Below are 14,890 nucleotides of genomic sequence, written 5' to 3' on the forward strand. Positions count from 1 at the left end.
GTCCCTGAAGCTGGAAGTCGTTCTGGGAGATTCCCACAAGCCAACAAGGGCAATTCCCCGACTTATTTATCTGTTCTCCACTGAGGCTGGGTTACAATGCTCCCGCAGCAAGGAGATGAAAAAAACACAAAATAACACAGAGTCCGGTTTCCTGAAGTTAAGGTCAGATTTTCCCCAATTAAACAAAGATAATGTTTATAATAGTTTAGGCAAATGCGGCTGCAGTGTCAAGTAATTTCAACAAAAGTGTTACGATTTCTAGGCCACATGCAGAATACCAGGTGTTTTTTAAAAATACTGTCATAATAGTTTTTTAAAGAATGAATTCCAGGTTTGTCAGTTGTGTGTAGGGGTCAGAAAATATCAACTGTTCTATAAAAATATACATTTCTGACTGCAAATCATGATATTTTAGTACATTTTTGCACATAAAGTATTTTCTTTGTTTAGACAGCAGAACAATCAGATCGGTGAAAGATTAGTTTGAATGGCCTTTAAATCTGTTCATTCAAGGTGATATTGTGACATAAACCTTGCGGTTTTGTGGAAAATGTACTGTTAATGAATTAAATAAAAAGGAAATGTCTTTGAGATTAATGCTTTATTTCTTTTTTGGAAAATAACATCTTAATCGAATTATGGAATTTGTATCCGTGTTAAAAAAGACCAACATTTCACGTGAATGTAAAATAATATACTTTATTATGACCATACAGTTCTCAGGATCAACACAAAGTACTTTTTCTGATTTGTTTAGTGATGCTTTTTATGTGAAATCTTCTCTCCAAAGGACAAAGATGACAAGACAGAAACCCTCTAAAGTGTAACACAAAATTGAAATGATGCAGGTGCTTGCTGAAATATTCTCTAAAAGAGGGGTAAGACATTTTGAAGATGCGAAGACAGACAGGAAGAGTACCTAATGTGAAGCCACAGCTAAGGAGAAACTGTGAGTGTAAGTCTTTGAGCATCATTGAGAATGATTATTCATAAAAACATAATGGATCTTTAAAGTGTCTGCAATACTAAATCATTGTCAGCATCTGAATAATTGTAAGTCTAGGTGATGTTCTCCATGTTGTATTCTATAATGTAAATCAGGCCCTGTTTTGTTTGTGTTGCCTAGACAGACAGATGGTTGGAAAGGAACCCTGCTGAAACTCACTTTCACTGACCGCTCGGACTGACAGCAGCATCCACAGCTTCACCATCATGAAGCAGCTGGACTGTTAGCAGGGTGGAACAGTGACAATAAAAAGGGAAACCTTGCATAAATTATCCTTCTCTAAGCCCTGTCTAATGTTTCTTTCCTTTAAACAAGTGTTAAAGGAAACACTCAGAGATATACATAAATGGAAATACATGGCCTTTCATAATTGTAAATCATACAATTTGGAATTGTTTGAAACCAAATCAGTCTGTCTTTAAGTCCTCTGGAGAAAAGCTTGACCAGTGCAGTCATCTGTCTATTGGAGGAGCTGGGTGATGAACAAATGAGCGTACATTACAACATAAGCATTTTTACACATAAATATCAAATACAAAGGCAGATGAGAAAGAGCCTTGTCAGTAAAGCTTTTGACCATGCAACGTTCAGTACCTTAAAAAAACAAAACACCAATAATCAGGAACACAGCTTAGTCCACCAGACACACAAAACAATGTCAAATATATACACAATACAATAAAAATATCACTTTTTCTGCAAGAGCACAAGTTACCATATTTTTTACAGCTAAAGTTGTACCATTAGTCCAGCACATTAAGATGTGTACAGGTAGCTTGAAGGGAGGAAAAGCAACTATTGCTACAACACTACGAGGTCATCAGAAGTATTTAAATACACCATTGAAATAGAAGCTGTAAAAATAATATACTCCGAATACATTTATATAATTATATACATATAGGTTAAATACTGATCATTCTGAATCCCTGGATTGCTGAAAACGTCCTTTGTCGATTGAGGCAGCTAGCTTAGTCGTCTGAACCTCCGCTAACAGTTTCCACTGCAGTTCTGGAAATTGTGCTTCACATTTCAGCTGTGTCTATTTCACGGTTTTGCCAATAAAAGCTGGGAGAAGCAGAAAGAAGACTGGTTTGTTGAATTAAAGGAAAAGTTTAACATCTTGAGAAAATGTGCCTATTTGCTGTAGATTGATTAGCTAATCTTAGCATAGCATAAAGACTATGTGCAACACACAAATCAAAGAAAGATTTTCTGTTTAAATTACATTGAAGGGGTTCTGGTCCCGTGTTGTTTGCTCTTTTAACTTTAGAAACAGCCTGGCTAGCCATTTCCCCCCGCCTCCAGTCTTTACGCTAATCTAAAATAAGCTAAACTTAGCTAAGGAACTTCTAGCTCCAGTTGAATACTTGGCCTACACATGGGTGGTATTAAAATGATCATCTAACTCACGCAAGTTGTCCAAATTGTTCAACTATTCTCTTGAGTCTGAAATGAATTTGATGCCACATGAAACACCTTTTCCGTTTTTAGTTACAGGCTTTAGATCCAATATCTATGGTCTGTACAGCTTCCTGTGAACAGTGATTAGAGAGCTATTGACAATGTCTTGTTTTCAATTCTGACTGATGTATGTATTCCTGTGTGATGTTGTCTGGACATCTCACACAATGCAGAACGTAAATACATTTCAAGCCACATTCTTTCAAATGTATCTTTAAGAGGTGTCAATGGCGGCTGTTTCTCTGTCAACTCAGTCCACAGTCCATATATTATTTACTGCTTGAACTTTAATGACAATTCACACTACTGCCTGCCTCATAAGTGCATTATTGTTGAACAACATTTAGGGTTTCATATCTCAATAAAAAAGCTCTCTGCTGCCTTAAAAAGTCAAATCCACCCTTAAACAGAATGATCACACCTTCCTTGTATGATCTCGGTAGCTTTTACTAAACACTGTGTTTACATGCTGGAAAACAGACGGTATGAGCTAGACATTCAAGAGTTTTCCCATTCTGCACTTGAGACCATTAATGGTCAGTAAAACATCAGAATGTATTTTTGCTACAGCCAAAAGTGTAAGACGGCATGGTTTTGTTTTCTTGGCGCAATATCTAATATAAGTACCTAATTAAATAACTTAGTTGGAAACAAATTCTTAATAGGAATGCTTAATTCATCCCATTAGTTTTTCCAACAACTGCATAAATATTGAATTATCCAGTGTCCAAATACTGCGTCAGAACCCCGTTTTTTTTGGAGGGAATCACTGGTATGTTATCGTACAAGTGAATACATTTTTCTACCAGTAACTTCACTTTAACAAATGTTGGCAGCATTGGTTTAGAGTAGAGCCCCATAGTACCTAGGATAAATATGTACCGGCTTAAAACAGAATATACCGCAGCCTGTTTCAATCTGAAAAACAACTTTTCATAACATCATAGAGGTTATCCTGTTGGTTGTCAACACTGTATCACGATCACAAGAGGGGATGCATTTTATTTCAGGGTGGATTCTCCTCTAGACGTACCACCTTCACACAATTAAGGCACCTTTTAAACCCCTGAGGGGTCAATGGGTTCTTCTAATAAGAAGAGAAGCAACAATAATAACATGGAACACAAAACCGGACTGAAACAAAACAACAACATAAAGTAAGACAGTCGACAAAAAAAGTAAAATAAAAACATTACGGAATGTCTATGGGTAAGGTACAAACGCCAGAAGTGCCCCGTTGCAACTCTTCTCCTCTCATCCTTTTTTGTTTTTACAGCAGCACCATGCCATCCTCTCATAGAAACCCTGTGTCTGTATCCTGAAGCACCTTGATCGGTAGAGAAGGTCTTCTCCAAACCCTGTCAGGCTTTGTGAGTGTGTGTCTGTAGTAGGAGTCAGTACCCAACATTGAGCTTGTTCTTGTTGAGCTCTCTCTCCAGGTTTCCTATCAGAGTGTCGATGCTCTCCTGCAGGTCCTTCAGGTTGACTCTGTTGCTCAGCACAGGGCTGATGTCCTGGATCTTCATGTAGGCCTGATAGGTGTGCTCTTTGGGCAGGAGAGGGGGAAGGATGTGGTTGCACACCCTCTCCTCCTCATTGTCCTCTAAAGTTTGCACATTGCCTGAACTGTCACTCTCTTCTTGCGTCTCCTCCTCTTCTTTCTCATTTTCCCTGTCCTCCTTCACCTCTTGTTCTCTCTCAGGTTGCTCCTGCTCTGCAGAATCAGACTCAGGGCAGGTAACTATCTGCTCTTTATCTTCCTCTGGGTCTTCTTCAGGATTGTCCTGCTCCTCTTCAGCTGCCTCTGTATACTCTGAGGGCACGTCATCATAGTCCGCCTCTTCTCTGTTGGGAGGCAGCAGAGTTTCACAGGGGAAGTAGCTCTCGCCGCAGCGGCTCCAGTCGCCGGCGTAGCGGTTGCTAGGGCTGTCCAAACGCCCCGGTTTGGGCCGCAGAACGCCCGCCATCTCCGCTTCAGAGAGATTCAGGACCTGGGGACGCTCTTTTCTCCGCCTGATGGGAGGCGCTGACAGCAGGTCGGATGAGGTCAGAAACACAGAGGCTGCAGGGGGCTGAGAGGAAGATCGGCCAGTTGGGTCCACAACTGGAGGGGCAGAGAGGAAGAGAGACCACAGACAGTTAATCAGAGACCATTTTAACTAATATCATTAATACAAATGGTTTGACATTAACTTCGGTTAAATGGGAGTATTCCATTCCGAAATAGACAAAGAAATATGTTGCTACAGTAAGCAGCTTGTTAGCTTAACTAAGACAGGAAATGAAGAAAGCTAAAGGTGATTTTGGGTGGATTTTACAAGCCTTAGAATATTTCCTAAAATGACACAATCATTTACAAAAGGGATTTTCTTTAGAAGCCCCCCATCGTGATATGTAGCCATGCAGGCATTTTTACTTGCCAACTTCCTTCTGACCTTTGTGTGACTTTTCATTTGGTAAAAAGCAGTTTCAGTTAAAACTGTTCAAAGTGTTGAATATCATAAATGTTGTTTATGGAGGGTTAGACTGCGGCTATATCATTTTAGTTTAGAGTCATATTTTTAATCTATGCTTTGAGTTCCAAAAACAAAACAAATCTCAAAACATTGGCACCAATTATCTGCATGGCAATGTATCACAAGGGAGTAAATAAAAAAACATATTATTGCTTTCTAATTTGTGTGAACCGATTCTTTAAGCGTTACAAGTCGCGCTTTGGAAACTTCATGGTGAAACTGACATTTAAAAACATGCTGTGAAACACAACAAGCCTTTTCTGTAGCACAACCCCAGACTGGGTAAACAAAGACATCTGCATAATCCAGCAATAAATTCATCTTGAGTTATGGAAGCCCTGACACACACCCGGCCAAAATAATCAAAGCATGCCATGCTGTGCTGAAATTCAGACAAACACATGCTGAAGTCACACCACCACACTCTGTGTCTCTGATGCCATCATTCTGTACTAGTGGTTATCAACTGTTGACTAAATCAAACTTAAACTTAAAGTTAACTAAACTGATACCCTGTTTGGACATCATCTGACTGTGCCATGAAAGGGAAGAGCGAGCACTCAACAAAACCAGCACAGCCCGGTTACCTGTCTGTTTATCTCTGTGTACCTACACTTGTTGAAACCGCTAGCTCTCTCTTACTGGATTGGAAAGGAACAAAAAGCAAAATAGTGTTAAAAGTTATGGCTATAAGTCAGGTACAAGAGGTCCAATTTAACAAAACGGAATGTTTTTTTGTCTGGATGAGTGTGAAAGAGTTTTGAAATATTATCTTTACAAAAACTGATGACTTCTTATGAACCATGGTGACTCTTTCATTCATCAGGAGTGGCAGATGCTGATGCAGTATTTAAGTGCATCGGTTGCATGCCTTGCAACTCTCTTGAGGCTAAAGCAATTATCACCTAAAACAAACAGAAATGATCCTCCTTTAGGAGACAAGGTGTTATTTAATTTCAGACATGATTCACTGATGACAGGATTAAAGCTATTAGCTGTCAGCAGAGAAAATTAAGGCAGGAAGCAGACGGAAAATGCTACTGTTCAAATAGGCGGAAGGTACTTTGTGTGCTGAATTTCTCTCACACACAAACAGACATTCTCCTCTCTTTTTTTTCAAGATTCAAGGCTTTTATTGTCATATGTACATAGCTACAGTGTAGTTATGACAATGACATTCTTAGGTCACAGGCTTTTGTCTGTAAAACCATGTGCTCATATCTACTAACACATACAACTGGAATTCACAATGATCACACAACACCCCCTCAGCCTCTTCAGCTCATGCTCTCTCACACTACCTGTAAATAGTGTCACTAGTGTCTGTTGCCCTCGCCTAAAGACATACACACTTGAGTCCTGAGCAACAATGCCTAGGAGGCTCTGGTTTATGTGTGAGAGGCGTGAAGAGGCGGCTGGAAATATCCCATAATGATTGTGAAATGTTAGGGTGAAGTCTTAGGGGCTTAGGGCTAAGGTTAAGCCTGGAATGTCTTTAATTATAGTCCAGGTGTCCTACGCTCTGAGCCGGGCAGATTTGGAAATGTACACTTAGGGCCTAAACAAAGGCTTGAACCTGGACTGAAGGGTTTTCAAGGTTGTTAGCGGTCATTATAGACACTCGCTGGGTGACATCAGCTGCAGACAGGAGGCAGGACAAGTGCAGGCTTTTACTGAAGATTAAGACTATTATCTTCAGACGACTTGACCCCATTTTCCTTCCCTTATTGTCTGCGTATTTGTTCTATCCTCTAAAGAAGAGGGTCCGTGTTTATCTTTTGAAGTTCAACTTGCACTTCACCGAGCTACCTGCAATTAAGGGATTCACAAATGTTGACTTATTCAGCTGCTTTTTCCCTCTCTGTGTGGTTCTTTCCAAGTTGATGTAAAATAGGGTGCTTAGCTTTTGCCGTTCACACAGAGAATTGGTTCAACGTGGGAGTCTGACGATGTATTTAAATATAGAGGCCAGAGCAGACACAGAGTCAGTCCTTTTTCAGACATCAATCAGCAGATCTGTTGAAAGCTGCAGGTTACTGGAGAGAGCTCTGAAGATTTTAATTAATTTGTGTCCGTCCAGCATGATGTAACAAATACTTTGAAACTATTTCTTTTGAAACATAACATGCATGTGAATCTCGGAAAAACGTCTGGCCTCGAGAAATGCTGACACAATGAGACTGACTTCATTCTGTAAAAAAAACTCTTACTTCCATTTAGGATTCAGTAAGAGGGATTTGTTTTGGACTGATGACCCTGCGTATTTAAAATTGGATTAAATGGATTTTCAAACAGTCTCATCCCTAAATGTTTAATGACCAACAGAGTGACACTCCGCCAAATACTACAGTAATAAGATGCAGTCCTAATAGCAGTATGGGGAAGTCAGTAATTTCACACGGTTTGTATTTATCTTTCCAGCCTATTTTATAGTATATGCTTGTCAATGTTGTAATGTTTTGTTTAATCATTCACAGTAGCTGCGACTTCAACTCCGCCACAGCATCCACTTAATGTCTCACACAGTGATGAGAGACGCAGTGAACACAAGATTTAAAAAGGTTAAAGAATATCTTATTTGTTGCTTTCACCAATATGCGGCTCTGTTTCATCATTCTCGACTCTCTCCTGAATAACGCTGCAGCCCTTTAATATCTCACAGAGAGAAGACAGCTGCAGCTGTGCAGGCAGACGGATGACCTGTGTGTGACTGAAGCTGCTGCTGGCTCCTGTCCTTGGTTGGGGATTGATCTTAAGATGGGGTGCCACGCCTCAAAAGTTTGGTTTATATTGGGGCTTAGAGGCCCGGCTGTGATAGGCTCAGTAAGACGTGATGAAGCGCTCTGCGGAGCCTACAGCTGGTGGCCAGTGGCTATCAGCTGTGGGGGTGCCACTGGTGGATAACCACAAGGATCAAAGCAGCCCTGTAACAGACCTCTGTAGAGCTGAACCGCAGAGCTGGAACTGATTTTATAAGACCCTTCAGCAGGCAGGGCTGGTATATAAATAGAGACTTACTGACAATATGATTTTAAGAATGTATTTCACCCCCAAAATACCTGATGCATCTGGACTTATATTGGCAAAATCACAGCATGTATTCAATGATAATTAAAAGAGAACATAAAACATTTCTCACCAGGCCAGAGCTGCAGCAGGTAATGCAGGACTTCGATGTGTTTTTTGAAGTGAAGCGCGCTGGCGAGCTCCTCGGAGTCGATGAACACTCGGTTGGTGTGGCAGGACGCCTCCTGGCGCTGGCTGAGCAGCACCGGGCCGAAACACACCGCCAGGTTCTGACACGTCATCTTGTTCACTTCCTGGCAGGACGCTACCAACTTAAGATGGTCAAGAAGCTTCTGCAGTGTCACCTGGTGCACACAAACAACAAACACAAACGGTTTTTAATAAGATTAATTGTTTCAGAACCATAACTGTCATCAGTAGAAAGACTAGAAAATCTACCTTTTCAAGCTAACAGTAAAAAGCATAATTCTTGAAATGTCTAAATCCCACATTTTCACAGATGGAGTTTTCTGATGTCAAGCGGATATGGCAGCATACTGCATACTGTAAACCTTACACACAAATACATGTATCATTGTTTTAACTGAGAAAAGAGTAGTAGCAGTAACTTAGTTTATCCTTGGTCATCCTTAAAAACACTAGTTTATGGTACTGTTGTGTGTTCACCAATGTACAATAATTGGATAGTTAGCTAAAACATTTACTTTAATATCTGCCTAAAAAACCTTTATTTTTCATTTTGGGTCATTCATGATTTATCCTAAAAAAGTTAAAGAACAGTGAAAAAGTGTGGTGAAAAACCCCCGGTGCTGACTGGTGGACTGCATGCCACCACTAGTATCCCCTGATGTAAAAGCCTACGTAATAGAAGTGAAACAGCAGTGATATGTAGCATTAGGCCCATCATTATCTATGCCACAATTATCCCTTTCAAAACCACCTCAGTGACACGAGCACTCTGATGACTGTGAGAGGCAGCAGGATGTTACGGTTCCTCACCCTCTCCACGTCTGGCAGGTTTTCCAGCAGGCTGACGGTGTGTTCTGTGTCGCCCGCGTCATTCTCGCAGCCCGATGGTCCTATCCGCAGAGGCCTCGTTGCCATGGCTTCCATCACTGCCTCATACAGGTGCTTGGTGATCAGAGGGTATGGCAGCTCTCGCAGGTAATCCTTCAGTACTCCTGGAGAGAGGGAGGAGAAGAAAGTGAAGGGTGTTAAAGGAATCAGTGGAAAGCTTTTTGCAGCACAGCAGCTTTCCCACACTTTAACTGAGAAAAGCTTCACTACCTGACAAATCCCTAACAATATATCTTTAAGAAGTGCTGTCATTGAGAAATGAAAGGCTTTTATTTTCCCGTGTTTTTTAAACAGCTGAGACTGGCGCACTCTGTTGGCTGCAGAATGAGGTCCCTTTGTTTTCGCAGGTGATCCTGTGGCGTTTGCTGAGGTGCCTGATTGGAGTCGGGACTGACTCGGCAGCCAAAAAGTGTCAAAGGGGGGGCCTGGGGTCTGTGATGGCCCATTCACACCTGTGACTTCAGCCTCCCGTAGTTCAGACAAAAGCTACGGGAAAACATGAAACCCATGCTGTCTGTCTGCACTAAGCCCCCGAAATATCACTGGCATGTCTTTTGATCAAAGGCAAATAAAGGGAGGGGGGGGGTTGGGAATAAATACGGGAATAAGAAAGGCTCTTGGCAGTATGACAGCTCTTTGTGGTGAGTGATCTCCTTTCTCTCTGCATGGAGCGGGATCACTTTTCAGACACGGCTGGGGGCGGTGTAATCAGCAATATTGGTTGTGCTCCAAAAAGACACACAAATGCCTGTAAAAAGCACATCTGTATAATATCGTTTTTTAAGACCAGAAGTGACATTACTATAATGATAACAATAGCTGCAAATAACCACTTTTGATGAAACAAAGGACGCACTTTATTTCTACTTGTCTTTTTTTTTCCAAATGTAACGATAAAAGAGTACTTCAGAATTTGTTCACAAAAAAGGTTGACAGACTTTAAGTTGGCCAATTTACAATAGAGTAACGACCGTAAGCTAGTTTAAGTAAATAACCTGTGTTGTGCTGCTGCAACAAATGTGAAATACTTGTTTCAAATATATATCAATACACCCACACTGCATTCCCACAAAGTGTTTTTGTTCTGCAATGCTGCATGCTGCTGATGCTTGAACACCTGCCAGCAGCCCAATCATGTCGTATTGGGATTCGTGAGGAACATATTGCTGCTATGCCTGCTGGTGCTGCAAAGCTTTGTGTTTCTGTCACTTAACTAATCGGCTGTTAGGTTCAACCATGCACTTCAAGCCGGAATAACACATTTCCTGTCCTCGCAGTCCGCACCTTTGGACCGTGGCGACTCTTCCCAAAGGGGTTTACCCTCCACTGAGATACCAGAGATTGCTGCTTTTGTACACCGAGCACTTGTACTAACATGTTTTGTCGTAAAATTCCATGGCTCTACTCCTGTTTTGTGTATTTGACACTTTCACTCATGGCTTTTTCATTCTATTTGTGTGCAATATTTGCATTGCTGAATAGTGGATTACAGTAGGTTCTTCATGCAGCTTTGCTTATGTTGGTGAAATGTGAATATTCAGATTCAAGAGTCATGCATATTATGAGATTACAGTTTTGTGCTGTGGGTTGTTACAGTTTTTCAGCCATTCTTACTGGCTCTCTGCAAACGTGGATCTCTGGTAGAGGGAATGATTGTATATCAGCTTGAGGGATGTGAAGTTGACCTAGTTGATGATGATGTTCTTCTGCTATCAGCAAAACTAAATGTTTTATAGGATACTGTGTGCCCCAAAGCCATGAGCACATCGTTAGCATAATATAGATATGCTGCATAGCCGACATGTCTTATCATCTATCATCAGAAACGTTGACTTACAACACAATGTCAGAAAGCTGTAGGAACATTTTTATGATGTAACAATTTAAAGAATAACACTATATTTGCCTGTTAAAGAAGTTAAAAAGATAACTTTATCCATATCAAGCACTATTCCGTTTGTAGAAATCAACACAGTAGTGACACAACCCCCTGAGCTTGTGAAAGGGATTAGGATGCTGTAAATAGGAGCTACTACTTTATCACTTCTACATCGCTGGATTCCTTCCCATTCACTCGAGGTGGTTACCTCTTGCCTTCTATTTACAGCAAACTACAATAAGAGCCATGGTAAATCCGCTGACATCCCTTTAGGCCCAGTAAAGAAAACGCAGGGCACAATTTAACACGCTCACTTTTTTAATCCAAGTAAATCCCTACTTGGCTCTTTAAATCTGAGGATTAAAGCTTTGCAGTCTATTCCTAACTGGCATTGTATGTACATCATATATTAATCTAATAAAGTGGATGGACAAGTATTTTAAATATAAACCTTCAATTTCTGTGTTGTTGTGTATTACACCTAATTTAAATGATATGGCTGTGGACAAACAGTAGGACATTTTAAAGATAGGATTAGAGAGTGAGAGGAGGATCTATATTCAGTTCAGAGTTACAGTTCAGTCTCAGATCAGCATTAGGTTCAGTATCTGCACAGGGGCATTCAGTGTCAACTCAACAATCTGGACAATGATCTAATTTTACATGAACTGATCCCACCTTTCATCGATTCACAATAGCACAACATATCAATAGAAGTATAAACTATTGAAATTATAGGAACTGACGTGACTACTGTCTGTCAAAAAGTGTTCCCACTACTTCTACCTTTTTATTCTCAGTCAGAATAGATCATAACTCTCATCTAGAAACAGATTTTGAAGATTACACGATCAGTCCCAGGTTATCAGGAGTCTCTTTAGATGCTTTCTATAGAAATTATACTGGATGGATTGCCATGATGTTTGATACTCTTATCTATGATATCTAGAATATGAATCCTATTAACTTTAATTAGCCCATTACTTTTAATCAGAACCACAATCTGGTCGAAAATGTACTTTACCTGCTAAATCAGTGATATTCCCACAAACCATTGTGTGTACTTTGCTTGTAGTGCTTATTATCAATAGTTAGCATGCTAGTTCGCTAATCTATGCTGGTGAACAATTAAATACCATGCTGTCGAGTGTTGTGACTCCTTCCCTCATGATTTCTTTCTTTGTGATTATTATAATGAATTTAATTTGTTTTCTAAATGTGCACTTTAGTTTTGGGCGGTTTATGTAATTCATACAAAAATGTATCAATAGAGATAAGCAAAAATGCAACTTTGTTATGCATCTAAAGCACTTCTTCCTCTGAACTAGAAGATCAAAACGTCCTGACACACGCACACACAAAACACACACACGCATATATATTGTGCATTCCTGAGGCAGGAATTTGTGGCTCTAAAGAAAAAAAAAAACTCAAAAGCCCACCATGTTAGCCCCCCCTTGTCAGGTAAACCAACACAATGACAGCTATAAGTCAGCAGGGTTAGACTTTATCACGGCTTCAGGCAAACATGCACTTAAATCTTCATAAAGTGTCCTGCTATTCAACATGTCCCCGGTGTCCTCTGAGCCAGCTTAGCTGATCTGTGGCGACATGTTTCCATGTTTGTTTTCACTTCTGATTCATTTCTGTTATCTTATATCTTCATCGGGATTGGTATGAAATCTGGTATGAGCTGGATGCGATAAGGAGGCATAAACACAAGATAAAGTTCCTCTCCTTAACTTGCTGGTTCCTCAATCCGATAACACAGTAATGTTTTGTGAATATCCCCAGTTTCCCGTTGTCAATCTTTACTGAGATAATAATAATCTGCTTGTTTCATCGCTGGAAAGCAGACTGCCTGGAAGCAAATATGGGCCATGTGTCTTCACCCTTATCTCTGCAAAGCAAGGCTTTTGTTGTTTAGTGAGTGTGCAAATAAAAAGCACAGAAATACCACTGATTTGTTATTTTTTGTCTGAAATGGAAACTAAGCACAGAAGACCGTCTGACCTTTGCTGTTCTGAGAGGCAGATCCTCCAGAACAACAACATCAGGATTGTTTTACAAAAGCAGAAAACATGCAATATATGACAACATGTTGACACTCTTTCCAGTGCAATCATTTAAAATGTGCTCATGTAGTCTGAATTGAGGAGAATACAGCCATTCAGGTCAATCATTAGCCTGCTATGAGTCAGTGCTAGTGTGCATGCACGCACACACACACACACACACACACACACACACACACACACACACACACACACACACACACACACACACACACACACACACACACACACACACACACACACACACACACACACACACACACACACACACACACACACACACACACACACACACACACACACACACACACACACACACACACACACACACACACACACACACACACACACACACACACACACAAGGTCATGGGCTTAGGGGTAAACAGGTGTGCTTACCCTGCAGGTGCTTCTCTTTCCTTCACACCCGAGCTGACAACAAGCACACGCTGAGCGTCTGTTCTCTCACATTTAAACTGTCGGGGCATTGGCTTTATTCCAGGTCAGATATGAACTACACATGCCAATTTCTCTGTTTTGAATATAACCGAACAGTAGCATGAGTTCTGCGATCTAAGGCAGCTCAGCCAAGAAAGAAATACAACCGTCTGATGAATTGCTTCTAAACGTGAGATAAAAGCTACAGATTATAGCATCTAAAAATGTTTTGATGTACATGCTTTTTTTCTAATCAATTCAGTCTTTCAATGTTTCAAATGTGCCACCAAACACTACAAAGCACACAATGCACTGGGGCACAGCTCTACCTTTGACCCCTTGTTCAAACAAAGTGAAAGGTCACTCCTCTTGTCAGTGCGGCAGTCAACGCCTTGCCCGGAGAACAACTGGGGGTTTGTTCTCCGTCCTGCCCCCTCCCTGCTGTCCTGCACGCCCCCACAGCACTAGGGGGGGCCAGAGGAGATGTGTGTGTGTGGCGGCCTTGTCCGGTGGCACGGTTACACTCTACACTGTGGTTTCTGAAACTTTTCCGTGGACCCCAAAGCCTCCCGGATATGAGGGAACAGTGCTTATGCTACATGCTGGATTCATCACAAATATTTATCATGACTCCCGACCTGCGGTTAAAGAAGCGTTCTGTCACCCACACAGGCCCGCAGCTCTTTGTAAAGTGGGTTCGCCTGCAGGCCCAGGGTTCAGCTAATCCCCCATGCGTGAGCCAAATACCATCTGTGTTTGTTCGGCAACAAAGGGGGCACTTGTTAATGACTTTCCATGTCTTCACTGGTGTACTGCTGAGGGGGTGGGGGGCGGGGGGGGGGCAAAGTAGCGAAGTAGGCTATGGAAAAGACCAGTCAGGCAAGGCAAATTAAAAACACCACAAACAAGGATCAATAACCGAGCTGTGTTGGTTTAATTTTCTGAGGATAGAGACAGTTTCCCATCATTGTATCACTTTAGAAGCTTTGTTTCCACACAAAGACCACAACCGGTTAGGCTGAGGGCTTAATTATTAGTTAAGGTCACTACCGTGCCCTCAAAACCTTTTCCACAGTGATTCATCATGTATTTGTTTTATCCGGTTTTACTCTGATTAAAAGTGTCAATGGCACTGTTTATGTCAGAAACTAAGCTGCCTCGTAGGCGTATAGGATTTTACTGACAAACCACAATTACCACCAACAACTACTAAGTGAAACCTCTCTTACCACAACTTCCTCATGTGATATTTTGAGTAACTCAACTGTTAAAGCACAGTGTTACTGGGAATGTGTCTGTAGAGTGTACTGGTCCAATGCAAGTTTCCACCTAAGGGAGACATGGGTAGATTGAGTGTAAATTAAAGTGATGAAGCACTTTAAAGAACTCTTTATTTTAAAGGTTTTGC

At 41.1% G+C, this 14,890-nt stretch overlaps 1 protein-coding gene across 3 annotated transcripts in view; it reads right to left on the reverse strand.

Moving 5' to 3' along the window:
- Positions 1-679: 679 nt before the first annotated feature.
- Positions 680-14,890, reverse strand: part of syde2 (synapse defective 1, Rho GTPase, homolog 2 (C. elegans)) — a 43,285-nt gene continuing 29,074 nt past the window's right edge. For 2 of the 3 annotated variants that reach the window (XM_079646894.1, XM_079646896.1), the window contains exons 6-8: positions 9,013-9,194; positions 8,126-8,357; positions 680-4,574 (exon numbers count right to left, since the gene is read on the reverse strand). In XM_079646894.1, coding sequence (XP_079503020.1) covers positions 3,865-4,574; positions 8,126-8,357; positions 9,013-9,194 — 1,124 coding nt within the window. In that variant the 3' untranslated portion in view covers positions 680-3,864. Of the gene's footprint in view, positions 4,575-5,573; positions 5,628-8,125; positions 8,358-9,012; positions 9,195-14,890 lie in introns of all 3 variants that reach the window. The other variant, XM_079646895.1, reaches the window with a different exon arrangement.

This window comes from Notothenia rossii, assembly GCF_949606895.1.
Source record: "Notothenia rossii genome assembly, chromosome: 1".
Taxonomy (NCBI): domain Eukaryota; kingdom Metazoa; phylum Chordata; class Actinopteri; order Perciformes; family Nototheniidae; genus Notothenia; species Notothenia rossii.